The 20,014-nt window shown below is 44.8% G+C and overlaps 1 protein-coding gene across 1 annotated transcript in view; it reads right to left on the reverse strand.

Annotated features, from left to right (window-relative positions):
- The window catches only part of chd1 (chromodomain helicase DNA binding protein 1), an 84,871-nt gene extending 65,726 nt beyond the window's left edge, over positions 1-19,145 (reverse strand). Inside the window, exons 1-6 of the mRNA XM_084326650.1 lie at positions 18,976-19,145; positions 16,362-16,486; positions 11,206-11,407; positions 5,597-5,734; positions 3,154-3,344; positions 1,253-1,539 (exon numbers count right to left, since the gene is read on the reverse strand). Coding sequence (XP_084182776.1) covers positions 1,253-1,539; positions 3,154-3,344; positions 5,597-5,734; positions 11,206-11,407; positions 16,362-16,414 — 871 coding nt within the window. The 5' untranslated portion in view covers positions 16,415-16,486; positions 18,976-19,145. The remainder of the gene's footprint in view (positions 1-1,252; positions 1,540-3,153; positions 3,345-5,596; positions 5,735-11,205; positions 11,408-16,361; positions 16,487-18,975) is intronic.
- Between the last annotated feature and the right edge of the window lie 869 nt (positions 19,146-20,014).

A 20,014-nucleotide genomic window follows, 5' to 3' on the forward strand; every position in this document is an offset into this window, starting at 1 on the left:
ACATTATTATTATAATTATTATTTTGTTCACATTACCGGTATTATTATAATTATTATTATTTTGTTCACATTATTATTATAATTATTATTATTATTCTGTTCACATTATTATTATAATTTTTTTTTTTTTCTTTTTTAAACATGGCCAATATCAGATTCCAGTGTGAACCGGTCACATAACCGACCCGCATGCGCAAATAAACAATAACGAAGCAGTGCGTAAATGTGGAGGACACTGAAGTCACGGTTTATGGTTTAATGCAGGGGTGCACACTTCAAGTATAATAGTTAGTGAAACCATTTCAAAGTAGGCAAGATATGCTTGGTAATTGAATAGTTCTGCTAGAAAGATAAAAAAAAAATTGTATTGCCTACATCGCAGCCTTCCCTTAACTCATTCAGTTTACTCGTTATTGGGAGCCGACGCTTGAACGCCAACGAGTGTACTCGTTATTGGATTGTTTCCCCTTTTTTTCCCGATATTTATATTCATTATTATTCCAGGGACCTTGGTGTTACCATAGGGAATGAGTCTGAGGTCGCCAAAGTGCAATACCGGCCGCATCCAGCTAGACGGCGGTATCGAGCACCCTTTGTAACCTTATATCTTGGCCTGTGTAACGGCCAAATGTCTCCGGTCTCACTTTTCCTTGTCGGCCGAGTGGAGCGGTTCTCGTCTGTAGTCAATTTTAGCTTGATCGTGCAATGCTTTTATACCGATCGGGATGATAAGCGTTTTTTTTGTTGAATACGAATGCGTTACTGACAATCAAATAATCAGAAACGACCCCCCACCCCCCCCTTTCATGCATTCATGATGGAACATAATACCTATGATATAGATTTGATTTCGGGATAATAGTGTATACAGGCAAGAAATGGCAACGTCTATAGTGGAATCGACGTATAGGGCTTTAACTCAGCATTTCATGAACTACCCTAGACCGCTCTAAAACCATACTTATATTCACCACGGTATAACACGGGAACGTATGGATGGAAACATTTATTATTTTTCACATATTGAACGATAGATGGGTGATGTCAAATGGGCCATAGTATTGTATCCATAGCTATAATATAGAATATAGTTATAGCTCTACAAACAAGGTGACTCAGTCCTATCGTTTAAAGCGCTAACTAACCAATAGCTGGCGCCGAATGAGTTAATACACACGATACCGAATACGGCTAAATAAAAAAATAAATGCCGCGATCGGCCCCCAGAGACGTCCCCGACCTCCGTCCTCACCTCCCTTCCTCGCCGTCCTGCTCTCCATCACGCGCTCCAGGGTCTCGAACTCGTCCTCCTCCGGCTGCGGCACGTCCTCGCCCAGCACCTCCACCAGGTCGTCCGAGTCCGTCTTCAGCTCCTCGTCCTCCTTGTACGAGACGTTGACCGTGGCCTGCCGCCGGGGCCCCCCCGCCGCGCCCTTCTTGTAGTCGTCGTCGTCCGACGAGGAGCCGCCGCCGCCGCCGCGCTGGGCCTTCTTCTTCCTCTGGGCGCTGCTCTTCTTCTTCCCGTTCCTGGCGTTTGTCCTGAGGAGAGGATGAGGGTGTAGTCGATAAGAAACAGGCTATTGTTATATACAAGACCCTACATGGTCCCGCCCCCTCTGAGGGAATTCATAGAAAGGAAGCCCGATGGAGGACTCAGCACTAGGGCAACCACTAGAGGGGATTACGAAGTGCCCGGCCGGCAAACCGCCTTCGGTAAAAACACCCTCTCAGTCCAGGGCTGTTTAATCTGGAATGATCGGACCACTGACCATACGACATTGTACATCATTTCCATCTTTTAAGTTCAATCTAAAAGGAAAGAAATTGTTACTCGACAACCAAACCTGTGACCATGTATAGTCGAATAGTATAGTAAGTGCACCCCGACAACATCCTACAACTTTATACCTTGTACTTTGTTTTTTTGTATGTATGTTTTTATGCTTTGTCTCGTAGCATGTTATGCTTCACTGCCTATTAATTAAGCCTGTTTCATTTTTATGCTTTGTGTGGGGACTGCGGATGAAAAATAGCATCCTTGCTAAATCCGGTGTATTTACACTGCATTTATTTGTAGTGTCCAGTAATATGCTCTGTCCCGTCTAAATAAACTAATAAATAAATAAGACATGAAGACGGGTGTTTTTTTTATTTGATTGGTTTGATTTAGGGATGGATATCGATTCAAGATCTTTGTCTTAAATTATTATTTTTTTTAATCCTTGTTTTTACCGGCACCTACACAGACAGTGTCGTGTATTGAGAGGGGTTTTCTACAACACAGCACTTGAGAAAATACAAAGAGAGCAGAGTGAGGCCACAGATAAATTACTTAAGTGGCTTATCCTTTAATTGGGACTAATTGGGCGGTAGCAGCAATAGTGTCAGCGTGCAACACAACTGCTGAGATCGTTTAGTCTTGCGTGTAGCTAACCACCCAAAGTGAGATCGTTTAGTCTTGCGTGTAGCTAACCACCCAAAGTGAGATCGTTTAGTCTTGCGTGTAGCTAACCACCCAAAGCTATAAAAAGGACTAAATGCCAACTAATCTCCCAGATGCCATCGTTGTTAAGACTTGTAATCGGGTCAATTACCCATGTTTTTTTTTTGGAATGCAGAAAACGAAAATGTTTTTTGGACAGTGACTAGACTACTAAAGTCTTGGACATTTCCGTTGGACATCACACCTGTACGGTATCTCTCGGTACTGAATTAGACGAGACATTAGATCCCGTATCTGTGAAGAGAATAATCCTATATACAGGTTAACCCTCTCACTACCACACTACAGACGGTTAACCGGCTGCAGTGTGGCAGTGAAAGGGTTAACCATTTGGTAGTGAAAAAGGGTTCAAAAGATTCTCCTTCCACTTTGCAACTGGAACAGCGTACATGTACTTTGAAGAACAAGGAGGACGTCTTTCTCAGAACTTGGGAACCCCTCAGGGAACCCCTCATGGACCTCTGAACGTCCACCGGCCTCGGTGTGTTGTGCCTCAATTGCTTGTGCTGAGATGTGGTGTTTTATATAGATGTTTTGTTTTATTCTATTTATACATTTTTGATTGAATTTATATTTCTTGTATTATTGTAAAAAAAAATCAATAAAGAGGAGAATTGGAAAATAGAAAAAGGATTGGAGGTTCTGCTCACTTGGTCGGAGGCTTCCTGCTCTTGACTTTGTGGCTCGGCTCATAGTCGGAAGCCGTCTCGTCGCTGTGCCCCTCCTCCGCTGAAGAGTCTGACCCGGAGCCGCTCCCGGACCCCGACCCGGATCCAGAATCTGACGAGCCTCTCTTCTTGGATCCACTTGACGAGTCGGAGTCATCGCTGCTCGATGAATCCTTATACAAGCAAACCAGAACACGGTCAACATTTCAAACGGCAAACATCGAAGTCGCCGTGGGCATGAGAACTAAAATATCTTCTTAAGAGTTTGGGAAGCGGTAATCCGCAAAAAGTTTGCGACCTCTATTGGTGATCAGTGATACGGTAATTGGGTGCATTTTTGCAATGTATTGACTTGCTGTCAGTTTTGAAAATGGATGCCAACTACAGAGTTAGGTCTTCTATTCATTCATGCCAACTAATCAGTTAGGTCCTCTATTCACTAGGGCTGTCCCCAAGCCCGTTTTTGGGATTCAAACATTCGCCAGGGTTTTTCCGAACGGACGTTCGAACCATCGTTTTTAATCATGCAAATAAATTGCTCCTAAATACTTTTTCTGGTTCAGTACTGTCGAGTATTAGCGCACATTTATGCATATAACGTAGCGCATATGTGCACATTGCTGCGGTTATTAACAATACTGACTACGTACTGGTCACAGGAGGCTTCAATAACGTTTGGATGATAATCCATTTTGTGAATACACTTGTTGAAACAACATCGGTGTTGGCCGACGGCTCCTGCCATCTTAACGTTAGCAAGCTAAAGGGCTGCGCTCTGCAGTGCATAGCTGAATTAACGCGCATAACATAACGGGTAGTGTAACGTTAAGTAACTTGTGCTCCGCTGGGAAAGCATCAGCATCACTGCACACTTGGTTTAATCCAAACGTCCATTCGGAAACGTATTATGAAATAAGACAGAAAGACAGACAATCAAACATGCAAAAAAGAGTTTAGTGACTCACACTCACCTGTGTGAGTCACTAAACTCTTTTTTGCATGTTTGATTCATTTCCCGATATGACAGGGAGTCGGGGACCCCTCCTCATCTCACTAGACTATGTTGTTGTGACCCGTGTTCGGGTGTGACTGTCGAATTATTGTAAACACAACATAGTACTGTGATATTCTGATATATATCACATTCTGATATATTTTTTGTGTAAAATAAATAGAAACATTTAGAATAGAACGTGTGGGCTCAGCCCTTCTATTCATTCATGCCAACTAGTCAGTCAGGTCTTCTATTCATTCATGCCAACTAGTCAGTCAGGTCTTCTATTCATTCCAAATAAGAGTTGCTGGTGACGGAAAATGCCAAATATTTCCCCAGGAATGTCCTCCAGAGACCAGTCTTTAGCAAATGTAAAATAAAAAACATTAATGAACTGGGTATACGTAGGAATCAATATTGTGTTATAATCATGATTATTTTGATTGATATTGAAATCACAATTATTTAACACGACTCCTCATTGATTTGAGATCACCACAGGGCTTGATGCTTACTTCCATCAGTAGGGTTGGGTTATCCTTTGGATTTTATCGATTTTTCGGTTCTGCTTCTGCTTATCAAGTCTGGTTCTTACCGAGTTCAGGTTCTAATACGTGTGTGGTGGGGAAGAAATTAATATCTTAATATATATAATTAAATACAAGAAGCAAAACAGCAACGTTGTTGTAACATTAACGCTAACCGCGGGAGAACAAGCTGCAAGCAGTGCACACTGCACAGAGGGGAGAACGCAACAAGCTGCAAGCGGTGCAGAGAGGGGAGAACGCAACAAGCTGCAAGCGGTGCAGAGGGGAGAACGCAACAAGCTGCAAGCGGTGCAGAGGGGGGAGAACGCAACAAGCTGCAAGCGGTGCAGAGAGGGGAGAACGCAACAAGCTGCAATCGGTGCAGAGGGGGGAGAACGCAACAAGCTGCAAGCGGTGCAGAGGGTTGCAGCAGATGCTTCGCCGTGTTGGAGGAGCCTCCTTGTTGCACAAAACACTCTTGCTGCAGGTTTTGCGGTTTGCTGTATTCCATCTTTTTTTGTTAGGCTCAACCAAACGTTCAAGCGTTTGCTGCCGTTAGCCATTTTCCAGGAAAAGTAAACAAGAGTCTCTGCTCAGCCGACGCGACAACGTTAGTCGTAAATTTGCGAGTGAAACGCTCGCACTGTCGAGCCCTGCGTCATAAGACGCCGACTGAATTAGGTTGGGCTCGAGGGGAAGGGGGCGGAGCGCACAGCTGTGACAGCAGGGTGCGCTGCATTTACAACACGGGGCAAAAAGAGAGTAACACGGCATTCAGATTAATCGCACAGCCATACAAAATAGACATTTATTTACATGTTTAAAAGCCCAGTCCGTGATAAGTCGAAAGGGTTAACAACTTTCCATTGGGTTCCGACGTTGAAACAAGTGAAAAGCTACCGACCTCGTCAGATCCACTGTTTGAGGAGCTTTGTTGTTGTTGCTGTTGTTGTTGTTGTTGCTGCTGCTGCTGTTGGAGCTGTTGTTTCCTCAGCATCGCCGACCTCTGAACCGCAAGGATACTGGGGTTGGACTTCCAGAACTGGAATCAATACAGAGCAAAAATCAGGGAGGGCAAACAAATTTATATCCTCAAACAAAATCCTCAATTTGAATAAAGTGATTCATCTGATTAAAATAATTTTTTTTATTAAATTAACTTTCTTTAATGAATATACTCGTCAGTTTCGTCAACATGGGCACGGTTGGTGATGAAAGTGATGGTGACATCTTGATGGAGCGCCAAGCGGATGCAGATAGGCTACATCATTTATTATTTAAATGTTTATGATGAGTCATATACTATACTAGTATAATACTATATAATATAATATTAGTGTAGCCTAATCTTTATCGGCAACTGTGAAGAAAAACCCCATTGGTTTAAACAAATGAATAGACATAGAAAAATTATAATAAATAAATAAATTCAAATGTTGATTTAGAAATCGAATGTCAACCTTATGAATGAAGCTTCGAACTATTCGGTGCGGCCCTAGTCTTATCTCATCACAATCCACGCTGTGCTTCACACCGGACACTCCGGCTCATCTTTGGTTATCCGCAGAACTAACGTCAAAAATAAAAAGGCACTTTTTTTCTTTCTTTTTTTATCCTCTCTTTCTCCGTTTTTTGCCCCGTCCCAATTTAGTCGTTGTGCCAATTTCCCCCCTCCCCTACCTGGTTGTTGTGCGCATGTTCTCCTACCGGTCGGTCGGTCGGTACAAGGGAACCCTGAAGTCATCCGCACGCTTCCTCCGACACACGAGGCGACAGCCAGTGACTCTTTTTTCACCTGGCAGCGAGGACTCATTGGTGAAGTGTAACGCGTGGGAGGTCACGCTGCCTCCATCAAGTCCTGCCTCCGCTGAGCAAGCGCCCAGACCTGACCTGTAGGCATCGCTGTCCACAACGCCAGATTCCCACCCATGACTTGCCCTCCCCCTAACCCAGCCAAACGAGATAGTATGACAATCTGCCCAAGCCGCAGGAAATGCTGACTCCGGGAGTCGAGACCGCAGCCTCTTGCATTGGTGACGAGCGCAATCTCCGCTACGCCACCTGACCGCCTAAAAAGGCACTTTTGACAGTGTGGTAGTGAAAGGTTAACCTTCTGTAGTGTGGTAGTGAAAGGTTAACCTTCTGTAGTGTGGTAGTGAAAGGGTTAACCTTCTGTAGTGTGGTAGTGAAAGGTTAACCTTCTTTAGTGTGGTAGTGAAAGGTTAACCTTCTGTAGTGTGTGGTAGTGAAAGTGGTAACCTTCTGTAGTGTGGTAGTGAAAGGTTAACCTTCTGTAGTGGTAGTGTAGTGTGGTAGTGAAAGGTTAACCTTCTGTAGTGTGGTAGTGAAAGGTTAACCTTCTGTAGTGTGGTAGTGTAGTGTGGTAGTGAAAGGTTAACCTTCTGTAGTGTGACAGTGAAAGGTTAACCTTCTGCAGTGTGGTAGTGAAAGTGTTTCCGTGTCTGATTGGCCAGGTCGCGTGTATCGCTTCCGCAACGGAATTCGGTTTCCGGGTTCGCCTGATTGGCCGCGACCGCCACGTGACCCACGCCGCTACCCGCCTCTCCCGCTGCCTGTGTGTTGACGCTTTCCCACTTCAACGCCAGAGCGCTCGTTTAATAATATTGTCGCGCCATCTTCTGAGTGCAGAAACGCTGCTGTTTAATGCTGCTGTCGCTTTTCACATAGTCATCTTGAGTCAAGAATCACTTTTCCCACTTCAATGACAGAGCGCTCTTGTTTAATAATATTGTCGCGTTGTGGAAAGCAGGATGAGAGAGCGTAGATTTCAGTGTGTATCATTTAATCATTTATCATTTAACATTTGAAAGGCATACATTGTTGTCATACAGAAGTACAGAATACTTTTATCCAAAATGCTTCTTACTGTTAGAGACTGTGCTAGACAAGATAAGTATGAAATAAAATAGTATAGCATGTAAAATAGAAGTAAAAATAGAGGTCACAGTGTTCAGTATAGACACATGTACAGAGAGGAAGTATAGAAAGTCACGCCTCACTGCTGACATCGACACATATCACAACCTCTTGTTAACATTCTCCAAAACCATTACTAATGCCAAAGCTTCTTTCTTTCACCATAGGATCGAGGCCTCTGCCAAGAATCTTCGCAAACTGCATGCTACCATGTCCTCCCTCCTCACTCCCCCCCCACCTCCTCCTCCCTCATCTTTTTCTGCCGAAGACTTTGCGATCTTCTTTGAGGAAAAAGTGGAGAACATCCGCAGCTCCTTCTCCCAACCCCCACCCATTCCAAACGCTGAATCGAGAACCTCATCCTTCACTCTGTCATCTTTCTCTCCCATTACAGAAGCCGAGACCCTGACACTGGTAACGTCGAACCGTCCGACTACATGCCAGCTGGACCAGCTACCCTCCCCACTCCTCCAGACCATAGCACCGGACATCCTCCCATTCCTAACTGCAACCATCAACTCCTCACTCAACTCGGGGGTGGTCCCCACCTCCCTAAAACAAGCCAGAGTCACGCCCCTCATAAAAAAACCAACCCTGAACCCCACCGTCATAGCCAACTATCGCCCTGTCTCTCTTCTCTCCTTCCTTTCTAAAACACTTGAACGTGCTGTATCCAACCAACTTACTGCTTATCTCTTACAGAATGACCTCCTAGACCCCAATCAGTCTGGCTTCCGGACTGGCCACTCCACAGAAACGGCCCTCATTGCGGTCACAGAGGCACTTCACTTAGCAAAAGCGAAAGGCCTCTCCTCTGTCCTGATTCTCCTAGATCTATCTGCAGCCTTCGACACAGTCAACCATCAGATCCTCCTCGCGGCCCTCGCAGGAATGGGAGTGGCTGGATCTGCGCTGACATGGCTGACATCATACCTCAATGACCGCTCCTACCAAGTGTCATGGAGAGGGACTCTGTCGGCCACCCGCCCCCTCCGGACGGGTGTCCCCCAGGGCTCGGTCCTAGGACCCCTTCTCTTCTCCCTCTACACTAAATCACTGGGTAACATTATCACATCTCATGGCTTCTCATATCATTGTTATGCCGATGATACTCAACTCTTCCTCTCCTTCCCTCCCTCAGATATCCACGTCTCTGAGCGGATCTCGGCCTGTCTGTCCGACATCTCCGCCTGGATGACGACCAACCACCTCAAACTGAACCTAAGCAAAACAGAATTGCTCCACCTGCCGGCCAAATCCTCCCCCCTGACCGACCTCTCCATCACAGTCGAGAATGCAGCCGTGACCGCGTCGCCGACCGCCAAGAACCTTGGTGTTGTCCTCGACGACCAGTTGAACTTCTCTGCTCACATCGCAGCGACAACCAGAACCTGCAGATTCCTCCTGAGCAACGTCAGAAGGATACGCCCCTTCCTGACAAAAGAAGCCACCCAACTCCTCGTCCAATCAACAGTCATCTCCCGCCTCGACTACTGCAACGCACTGCTAGCTGGCCTCCCGGCCACTGCCACCAAGCCTCTTCAACTCATTCAAAATGCAGCGGCCCGCCTGATCTCAAACCTACCGAAGTCAGCCCATGTCACCCCACTTCTTAGGGACCTGCACTGGCTCCCCATTGCTGCACGTATCCGCTTCAAGGCCCTCGACCTAGCATACCGTGCGGCAAAGGGAACCGCTCCCGCCTACCTCCGGTCAATGGTCTCTAACTACACACCCTCAAGACCCCTACGCTCTGCGTCTTCTGGCCGCCTCAGATCTACTCCTATCCAAGCTCCCGGAGGGTCATCAAAGAGAAGCCGCCTATTCTCAGTCCTTGCCCCACAATGGTGGAATGAACTACCCATCCCAGTTAGGACAGCCGAATCCCGTCCAATCTTTCGCCGTCGACTAAAGACTCACTTCTTCAACCATTATCTGAAATGATAAAAAAAAAAAAAAAAAAAAAAAAAAAAAAAATCTAACCCCGACTAACCTTAATGTCATGCACTTGTCCTAATAAACTAACCTACACTGTAACACGCAACACTTTGATGAACATTGTTACTCAGCTGATAGAGTTATACCCTTCTTGCTGTCTTGTCGCACAGAACTTGTAAGTCGCTTTGGATAAAAGCGTCAGCTAAATGACTAAATGTAAATGTAAATGTAAATGTACAATGTTCGATGCAGAATAGAAGTAACTGAGTTACCATACAATATACAATATACTATGCAATGTACTAATATACAATACGCTATAGTGCAAAGCAGAAATGGGATGAGTAAGAAGCATTTGCACTGCAACTCGTACACCTTACTGTAAATTGTACCTCATCCCATTTCTGCTTTGCACTATAGCGTATTGTATATTAGTACATTGCATAGTAAGGCTCTATGGTTCTCTACCTACGGTGCTATGGTTCTCTACCCAAGGTTCTATGGTTCTCTACCCAAGGTTCTAAGGTTCTCTACCCAAGGCTCTACGGTTCTCTACCCAAGGTTCTAAGGTTCTCTACCCAAGGCTCTATGGTTCTCTACCCAAGGTTCTACGGTTCTCTACCCAAGGCTCTAAGGTTCTCTACCCAAGGTTCTAAGGTTCTCTACCCAAGGCTCTATGGTTCTCTACCCAAGGCTCTATGGTTCTCTACCCAAGGCTCTACGGTTCTCTACCCAAGGCTCTACGGTTCTCTACCCAAGGCTCTACGGTTCTCTATGGTTCTCTACCCAAGGCTCTAAGGTTCTCTACCCAAGGCTCTAAGGCTCTAAGGTTCTCTACCCAAGGCTCTAAGGCTCTATGGTTCTCTACCCAATGCTCTATGGTTCTCTTCCCAAGGCTCTAGGGTTCTCTACCCAAGGTTCTAAGGTTCTCTACCTAAGGCTCTAAGGTTCTCTACCCAAGGCTCTATGGTTCTCTACCCAAGGCTCTATGGTTCTCTACCCAAGGCTCTATGGTTCTCTACCCAAGGCTCTATGGTTCTCTACCCAAGGCTCTATGGTTCTCTACCCAAGGCTCTATGGTTCTCTACCCAAGGCTCTAAGGTTCTCTACCCAAGGCTCTAAGGTTCTCTACACAAGGCTCTACGGTTCTCTACCCAAGGCTCTATGGTTCTCTACCCAAGGCTCTAAGGTTCTCTACCCAAGGCTCTACGGTTCTCTACCCAAGGCTCTAAGGTTCTCTACCCAAGGCTCTATGGTTCTCTACCCAAGGCTCTATGGTTCTCTACCCAAGGCTCTAAGGTTCTCTACCCAAGGCTCTAAGGTTCTCTACACAAGGCTCTACGGTTCTCTACCCAAGGCTCTAAGGTTCTCTACACAAGGCTCTACGGTTCTCTACCCAAGGCTCTACGGTTCTCTACACAATGCTCTATGGTTCTCTACCCAAGGCTCTATGGTTCTCTACCCAAGGCTCTATGGTTCTCTACCCAAGGCTCTATGGTTCTCTACCCAAGGCTCTAAGGTTCTCTACCCAAGGCTCTACGGTTCTCTACACAAGGCTCTACGGTTCTCTACCCAAGGCTCTAAGGTTCTCTACACAAGGCTCTACGGTTCTCTACACAAGGCTCTACGGTTCTCTACCTCGGCACCGTCGATGTTGGACTTGTTGGGCGGCTCCATCTTCTCCTTGGACTTCTCCGAGTTAGAATCCGATTGGCTCCCGGAGTCGGAGCCGCTGCCTGAGCCGCTGCTCCCCGATTGGCTGCTGCTGCTGCTGCTGCTGGAGCTGGACCCTGAGCCGGACCCCGAGCCGGACCCTGAGCCCGACTCATCGTCAGAGTTACTGTGGAACACAGGGAGGGCACACGCGTGTTAGAACGCTCGGGCGGTTCCCCCGACAAGAGAACCCATTAACCCTTTGAATGCCGACGACGTGTATTGTCGTCTTATCAGACCCCTCGTTGAGTGCCGACGACGTGTATTGTCGTTTGATTTTTTTATTAGCAATCTGAATTCATATTTAATCAACCGAGTCTCCCGTTGGTACAGCAGACCCTCCAGGAGCTCAGATGGGAAAATACCGCCCCATATCGCCTAGGCCTGCCGCGATAAGCAATAAATCGATTAATTGCCGCGATAATTAAAATTAATGCAATGATTTTGACGGGCGCGATTAATTGCTATTTGCGCGTTTGTTTTAATGAGGCGGAACCAGTGCCCCTTGTCAGTCACTGTCCGTGTTGGGAGGCGGGCCGCTGGCTTTACTACAGAGCAGAGAGCACAGCACAGGAGCTCCGTGGGGCAACACCACATAGCTTAACTACATTTCTCAATAGTGTTGCTCCTTTTAACCAAGTAGCGTTATTTGTAGTGTAACGTTAGCGTTTTAACGTTAGTAGCTAACGTTAAAACTAACTTAAAGTTAGTTGTTCACCAACAATCTCAACATTTGTTTTATCATTAGCTCATGTCGATCTACTAGTAGCATCAGCAAGCTAACGTTAGCTGGCCCCAGTCCACTAGCAGCATGTCGATCTACCAGCAGCATCAGCACGCTAACGTTAGCTGGCCCCAGTCCATTAGCAGCATGTCGAAGTAGTAGTAGCATCAGCAAGCTAACGTTAGCTGGCCCCAGTCCACCAGCAGCATCAGCAAGCTAGGATAATAACAACAATACTTCCGGTCCGGTCGGTGGGCTTCAAAATAAAAGTCTAAAACACCGGAAAAGACGGAGCGGTGGGCTTCAAAATAAAAGTTTTGGGAAATAAATTTCTCAAAAAAAAATTCTCTAACCGGTCGCAATAATATCGCTTATCGCGATATTTTCGGGGGCAATTAATCGCCCAGCAAAATGTGTTATCGTGGCAGGCCTAATATCGCCTATCCCTGTGTAACTGCAGGTCAGTCGATTATACTGGGAGATCCCTGTGGGGGTGGCCAACTGGCTCCATTGTGCTGGCGAGCCGTCTGATGATGAGGGATCTGATCGCAAGTTGGAAAGCAGCCTGCAATATATATTTACAGCAGCCAATAATCAATCAATAAACACGATCGATATTTGGAATGGCGATCAGGAATTGGAATAATCTTTTTGGAGAACATCTGATCTAAGGTAAGTAGTCTATGTTACCAGTTTTAGGATAATCAGAGCTGTTTTCACTGAGATATCAGCAGGTGCCGTGTGTGTATGTGTGTGATCTTGAGGAAATTAATAGATTTTTCAGCCCGCCTCTATAGCGTGCATAAGTACACATATACTATCGATAATCTAGCGTTTATTTGAAAACTATTCATAAATAGGCCGACAAATGACAACGTGTCTAGTGTATTTGAGAATATTCCAATAAATGCCGCTTATGGGGGAATCTTTAAATTTTCCGGAAATTTTCGAGAGAACGATAGCTTTTCGAAATGCTATAAAAAGGATATGAACCGATTAAAAAACAATCGGTTTCGACAATGTTGACTGCAAACAAGTCATTGATAAGCGACGGGCAGATTAGACACATAGCCATAATTTAAAACATAAATTATGCGTTTTTAACGCTAACATTGAAGTGGATGATGGCATTCAACGGGGTAAAAAGGTAAACAAGGCCGGCACTGATAGTGTTAATGTGTACGTTCCATTGTGGAGACTAGTAGTGTGGTTCTGCATTATGTTGCAAAACCTCTAAATGTACCACAAGAGACGACACACTGGGAACATTTCTTCACTTCACACATGACTCCCAGCTTTGGCTTCTATGCCAGAATGTGCCCGTTTCACTGGGCCTCGTAAAATAACAACAAAAAGCATATGTGGTGCCCCTCGAGGAGAACACACTGAGACTTTAGGATAGGGCCCGTATATTGGCCTTATATACATACTAACACACTAGGAACGATGTGGTTCCCTGCACTTTGATTTTTCTTTCTCCGATTTTTTCCTCCGTTTTTCTCCCCGTCCCAATGTAGTCGTTGTGCCAATCCCCCCTTCATCAAGTCCTGCCTCCGCTGAGCAAGCGCCCAGACCCGACCTGTACAGCCTGTACCTGTACACAACGCCAGATTCCCACCCACGACTTCCGCCCCGCTAACTCAGCCAAACGAGTTAGTATGACGATCAGCCCAAGCCTCAAGCAATGCTGACTCCGGGAGTCGAGACCGCAGCCTCTTGCATTGGTGACGAGCGCAATCTCCGCTACGCCACCTGACCGCCCCTCACTTTAAACACTTTAACACACTTTATATTAACAAAGAGATTTGCACTACAACTCATACCTCATTGCACCTTACCCTAAGTTGTACCTGATCCCATTGCTGCATTGTACCTCACTGTTACTCTTTTTACTCTATATTGTATATATGTATATTGATTGACTGAACACTTTTTGTTTACGTACTCTTGACTTTTTCTATTTTATACTTTTTAACTATTTTATCTAGCACACTCAGGAGCTCATACAGAAACAAGCATTTCATGGAAAAATATTCTGTATTTTTTACTCTTGACAACTATTAAAGAAACTTGAGAAACTTGAAACTCAAGGAGAACACACTGAGACTTTAGGATAGGGCCCGGCCCGTATTATCATCAGTATATCAGATACTGTATCGGTCCCTAACTGGATTTTTTTCAGCGTAGAAAAAAATAAGAAGTTATAAATATTGACAAGTCTATCCTGAACTATCACACAAATGCTTGTAGCTACACTTTGGGCCTCATGCCGAATGCAAATGTTTTTTTTTAACGCCGCTGGTCATTCAGAAAAGCGTGTGTGAAAAACGTTGACCTTTGACTAAATAAAAAGACAACAGTATTGCATGTTTCACAGGTTGAGCATGATGCTTTTTAGATGGCTATCTTAAGCAAAGTGCATCCATAGTATACGAATGCATTATAAAAAATAAAAAAACTGTGCCCAATTTAAGAATTCATACATGTTATTTCTATGGCCTTAAGACGGTCCAACGATATTTGTGAACAACTCCCGTCCCAAAAAAAATAAATAAATAATAGCGATTCAACTCAAATATGTGATGTCATCTGGTTGGTATCAAGTCTGCAGCTGCTCCATAGACAGTGAATTGGGAAAGATGGTAAAAGGTGACACGGCGAACACCCAGGGAAAAGTTCTGAACACCCAGGGAAAAGTTCTGAACACCCAGGGAAAAGGTAGATTTTCCATCTCTCAGGCCAGCCGAGAAGAAAATACAGCTCATTTAGGTATAAAGAAGAAAACACACATTCTTTGTGTCCACAAAACTAGTCTGTCAACAGAGGGGCTGCAGCTTTTATACCTGATGATGACATCATCACAAAACTAGTCTCCCAACAGTCTGTCAACAGAGGGGCTGCAGCTTTTATACCTGATGATGACATCATCACAAAACTAGTCTCCCAACAGTCTGTCAACAGAGGGGCTTGCAGCTTTTATACCTGATGATGACATCACAAAACTAGTCTCCCAACAGTCTGTCAACAGAGGGGCTTGCAGCCTTTATACCTGATGATGACATCACTAGTTTGAATCTTATGTCTCTGGGTGCTGGCTTTGGGCAATAGTAGCTCATGTTCACAAATATTGATTGAACTTTATTCCCGGAGGCCACGGAAATAATATATTGTAATATTCTTACATTTGTGTGGTTTTTCCACTTTAACGGCTCAGTAGTCGTTTAACCCTTTCACTACCACACTACAGGAGGTTAACCTTTCACTACCACACTGACTAGACGGTTAACAGTCTGTACTAGTGTGGTAGTGAAAGGGTTAACCTTCTGTAGTGTGGCAGTGAAAGGGTTAACCTGCTGTATTGTCTCAGTGAAAGGGTTTTACCATTTGGTAGTGTGGTAGTGAAAGGGTTACGGCGTATCCGATTGGTTGGTAGACACTAAAGGTTGTGCTACTGGTATTGGAAATTAAGTAGTACATGGAGCCATCCCTCTAACACACAACTGGTTCAGAAACTTCAGACTCTACAGTAACATATAAGTAATGCTCCAATAATTGCATACTTGCCAACAGTAATGTTTTGTCAAGGTTCAGCAAGATGGAACCACTCATATACATGAATGTAGAATGTAGATAGTTGAATACAGGGAGACATATGTATCCTCCTAGCACTTACACAACCAGCCATACTTGTACACCACAAACTCCCCCCTTCACACCATGAAAACACTCTGCGAGGAACTCATTGCGTAAAAGCTTGTACAGGGTCCGGGGACCAACGCCGCTCCCTGGGATGTCACCAGAGCGGTCCATGAGCTGGTGATCTGCTTTAGAAATGGTCTGCTTTCTAGTATTAGTTTCAGTGGAATCTGGCCCTGTATATTAGTGCTTGCTGGTCCCTAAGACTTAAAGACAACGGGTTACCGGTCTGGAAGCGCAAAAAGGTTTGAGACACCCTGTAGCCTGATCAAGAATCCCCTTTTGTCTCGATTCTAACCTCGACTTTCTGCGATGACAAAATATTTGACCGATGACAAGGCGAGGACAACTAGGACTTGCTTGAACAACGAGCAAGCAAAAAAAAAAATTTAACTTAAATCTCACCAGCTGCTCTTAAAAGTATGTGCGTGGCTCTTATCGCTCTTATTCCCACAATATGACTAAATCTGTCTTTTCAGTGTCACATCACAGCTCAAAGTAATGGCAGACTCCAACTCATCTTTAGCCAAGTATGTGATCCAATATCCGGCCAAAGTATAAAGCATCACGTAGCAGTTTGTTCAGCGGGAACCTGTTCGATCTCACTAATTGATTAGTATTATTAACATAATAATCAAAAAGACATAAAAGGTTCCATCACCTTGATTCTCCGCTGCTGTTGCTCGCACTCTCTTCTTCACTGCGCGCAGCCATGTTCACGTCCAAAATATAGGATTCACAATAACGAGTGAGCAAAAGGTGAGCCCTATATCCAAAGCGAATAACCTGTGAAAGAAAATGCAGATATTATCAATTTGAAAAAGATATCGCAGTATACAACAATACTATTATGGAGTAAACCATCACTAAACCATCTTTGAGCTCAAGAACACTTGTTCCAATATTGAGCAAGATAAGTTGGGTAAATGAATTGATTGATTGCACATTTTATTAACAGATTGCAGAATGGGTACAGACAGTACAGTACGGCTCAATACACAAAATTGTTAAGGGGATGCAGACCAGAGAAAGACTTTCGTCTTGTTTACATCAGGGTGCCCCATTTTCAATTCATCATGACATTTATGACATACAGATAGACTGTTACATCTATAAAGTAGAAACTGTACATGGAGGAAAACTCGCTACATGAATAATAACAACCCAATTTCAGCACCATAGAGCAAACTAGTAACATTTGGAGAAAACAACACCAGCACTTTACTACAAATTCGATGCAAGTTATGGGGTATATATATATTCATGTTGTGCAGGTTCACTAGGGAATCTGACAGCTCGGTGGAGGAGTAGTGGACTGAAGAAATCCGTGGGCTCTGCTCTGTTTTGATCACAGTGATCGGATGTTCTGAGACACCTAGTAAAAAAAATAAGCCAAATGTTTTGATGATATGTAATAATAATAATAATAATAATGTGGTACGTTTTCATTCCCCTGTCAAATCAGCCGATTATATATCCCCCCTGACGACCGCAAAGGCCTGGTGGGGCCCTGCAGCACAGCATGCAGAATAATGTCCTGCTGGACACAATGACCCTAGCAGTCAACACAGAGGAGATGATGTTAGTTACCAACCATTTGGCTCCAACAAATGCAGTTAAAACGAGCAGGCTTTAATGTCACTGCTCTTCAAGTTGGCAGATCCAGATGTATGACTGTAGCTACAGTTCAGTTAGCCTCCAGCTCACTGTATAGCCCATGTTAGCTTATTGGCGGGGTGGTAAAGTTTTAGCTAGCTTTACATTTACAGAGAAAGCCAGCTGGAATATAATAATATAACACGGATGATTAACTCATTAGAACATATTCTAACGGGTTTCACTTGTGACCCAAGTTATTATAGTAATGTTAGTAACTGTTTTAACAACGTAGCAGCAGCTGCTGTTAGCTTCCAGTACAAGTTTGGGGCTACTTCTCGTTCATCTAATAAAACAACACCATCATTAGCTTATTATTACATTATTAATTTGAGATATACTTCTGAAATTAGATGCATCGTGCATGCCCCCCAGACTACATCATCGTCCGTGGAAATACAAGCTCGTTTCAGTTCGAGAAGAAACAATAAAAGCCAGTTTATTCACGATTACAAAAAGCCCCAAAACGTGCTCAGCAAGAGCAGATTTCACTTAATCGAATCCGATGTAGCTGGATACTGGCTATGTGTGTCGAGCGTTGTGTGTGTGTTGTGTATTTATTTAGCAAATAATAACCAACTCAGCTAACGTTAGAAGCTAAACACTTGACAGGAATATGCTACAGCAGGGAGCTAAAGCAGGTCAAGCAGAAGGGAAATCTAGCCCCTTCCGTGACTGTGATGCACCGAGTGAAGCCACGGTCACTTGCTCCTCAATAGCAAACCAACCTAGATTCACCCTGAAGGACTGGTTGTAACTGAGCCGTTCGTTATACAAGAATCACAGACATTTCAAAGGTCCTCACAGCTGCACGAGGGTTTCAGACAGAGATACGGGCTGGTTTTAAACCTCGGCGTTGCTAATAAACGTTTTAAATATTGTTTATAAACGGGTCAACGCTGCATTATTTCCGTATTTGGCTGCCTGGTGCGCCTGCGCTGTGATCACAGCGCATGCGCATCATGCACCCAACGCCGGAAATAATGCCGTTTTGACCAGTTTATAAACAATATTTAAAACGTTTATTAGCAACGCCGAGGTTTAAAACCAGCCCGTATCTCTGTCTGAAACCCTCGTGCAGCTGTGAGGACCTTTGAAATGTCTCTGTGATTCTTGTATAACGAACGGTTCGGTTAGAACCAGTCCTTCATGGTCAACATACCGTTGGTTTCCTATTGAGGAGCAAGTGACCGTGGCTTCACTCGGTGCATCAGTCACGGAAGGGGCTAGCTAGGGTGAAAGCTATGTAGCAACGCTAAGCTAACGAGGCGATAAAAACATGCGATCAGTGAAACATCCCATTTGTTTAAATCTGAAATCACAGAACAAGAGGAAGCTCAAATACAACCCCTGCGACAACTCCTTCGAGAATCAGACACGCGTTTTTAACCGTTCCCCGATTCATTTATCGGGTTTTCCCGCACTCTCTGACCCCCTCCTCAACAACATCAACACGTTAGCTAGCTGTTAGCCGAGGTTAGCCAGCCCGTTAGCCTCCGAGCTAAGCTAACGATAGATAGCTAGCTAACATGTAACGTTAAAATAGCCAGTGTGTTAATTATCTTATGTGTTTGGGATTGTGGAAGTAGACACGGTTTAATAAAAGTGTTCATGTTTACCTGGGTAACTACGATGGATCGCCGGTCAGAACGCCCGCAGTCTTCAGTTTAGATCCTTTTTATTTTTCTTTGGCTAGCAGCTAACACGGTTAGCTCCTCGGCTAGCCAGCCAGCCCCCAGCCAGGGCTCAGTCCCGGAGAGTGATCCCTGAACAAGTGGAGATCCGTGCTGCCCCGACTTTCTTCTGGATCTATTCCCCCTTCCCCCCCGTCCCCCGAACGTCTTGTATACGCTTCCCGTTTGATCCCCCCCCCTGAGTAAACAAAGACTTAGCGTGCGTTATTATTCAAACGCGATTGTTGTTGAAAAAGACAGCATTTCTTCATCAGCCGAGGATCCTAAAACAACCACCGGCCTCCTCCGCCATGATGCCGTCGAGTTCACTCTCTGTGGTGGAAACCCCGGGCAGTGACGTCACGGCGAGGCTTTACTACTCTGCTGGCTCCCACTAAAACATAATACATATAAACAGATCATATCGATGATGTAAACACAGGCGAAAGTCTTTCTCTGGTCTGCATCCCCTTATTAACAATTGTGTGTATTGAGCCGTACTAGACCCCTAGAAGAACCCACCTCACCCCTGCCCACTTTGACAACCTAGGATGGTACCAAAGCACCTCAAAGGCACTAAAAAACCAAATTACAAACATCTCAAAACAAACTGGTCAGACTACTGCTTGACCTTACTCCTAGAACCCACCTCACCCCTGCCCACTTTGACAACCTAGGATGGCTTAGAGTAGACGACAGAGTACAGCAACTTGCAATGGGCCTGGTCTACAAGATACACTACACCACTCGGGTACCCATGTACATGTCAAAATACTTCCCAAAGGTCAGTGAATACCATGACCACAACACCAGAGGGAGCTCCACAAATCATGTTAAACCCAGATTCGGCTCAAACAAGGGACTAAACACGTTTCGCAATTATGCCACATCAATGTGGCACTCCCTACCCAAAGCTGTAAAGGAATATGAATGAATGAAAACTTTATTTAACAGATTGCAGAATGGGTACAATACAGTACGGCTC

The sequence above is a fragment of the Notolepis coatsorum genome (assembly GCF_963971535.1).
Source record: "Notolepis coatsorum genome assembly, chromosome: 12".
In the NCBI taxonomy this organism is placed as follows: Eukaryota; Metazoa; Chordata; class Actinopteri; order Aulopiformes; family Paralepididae; genus Notolepis; species Notolepis coatsorum.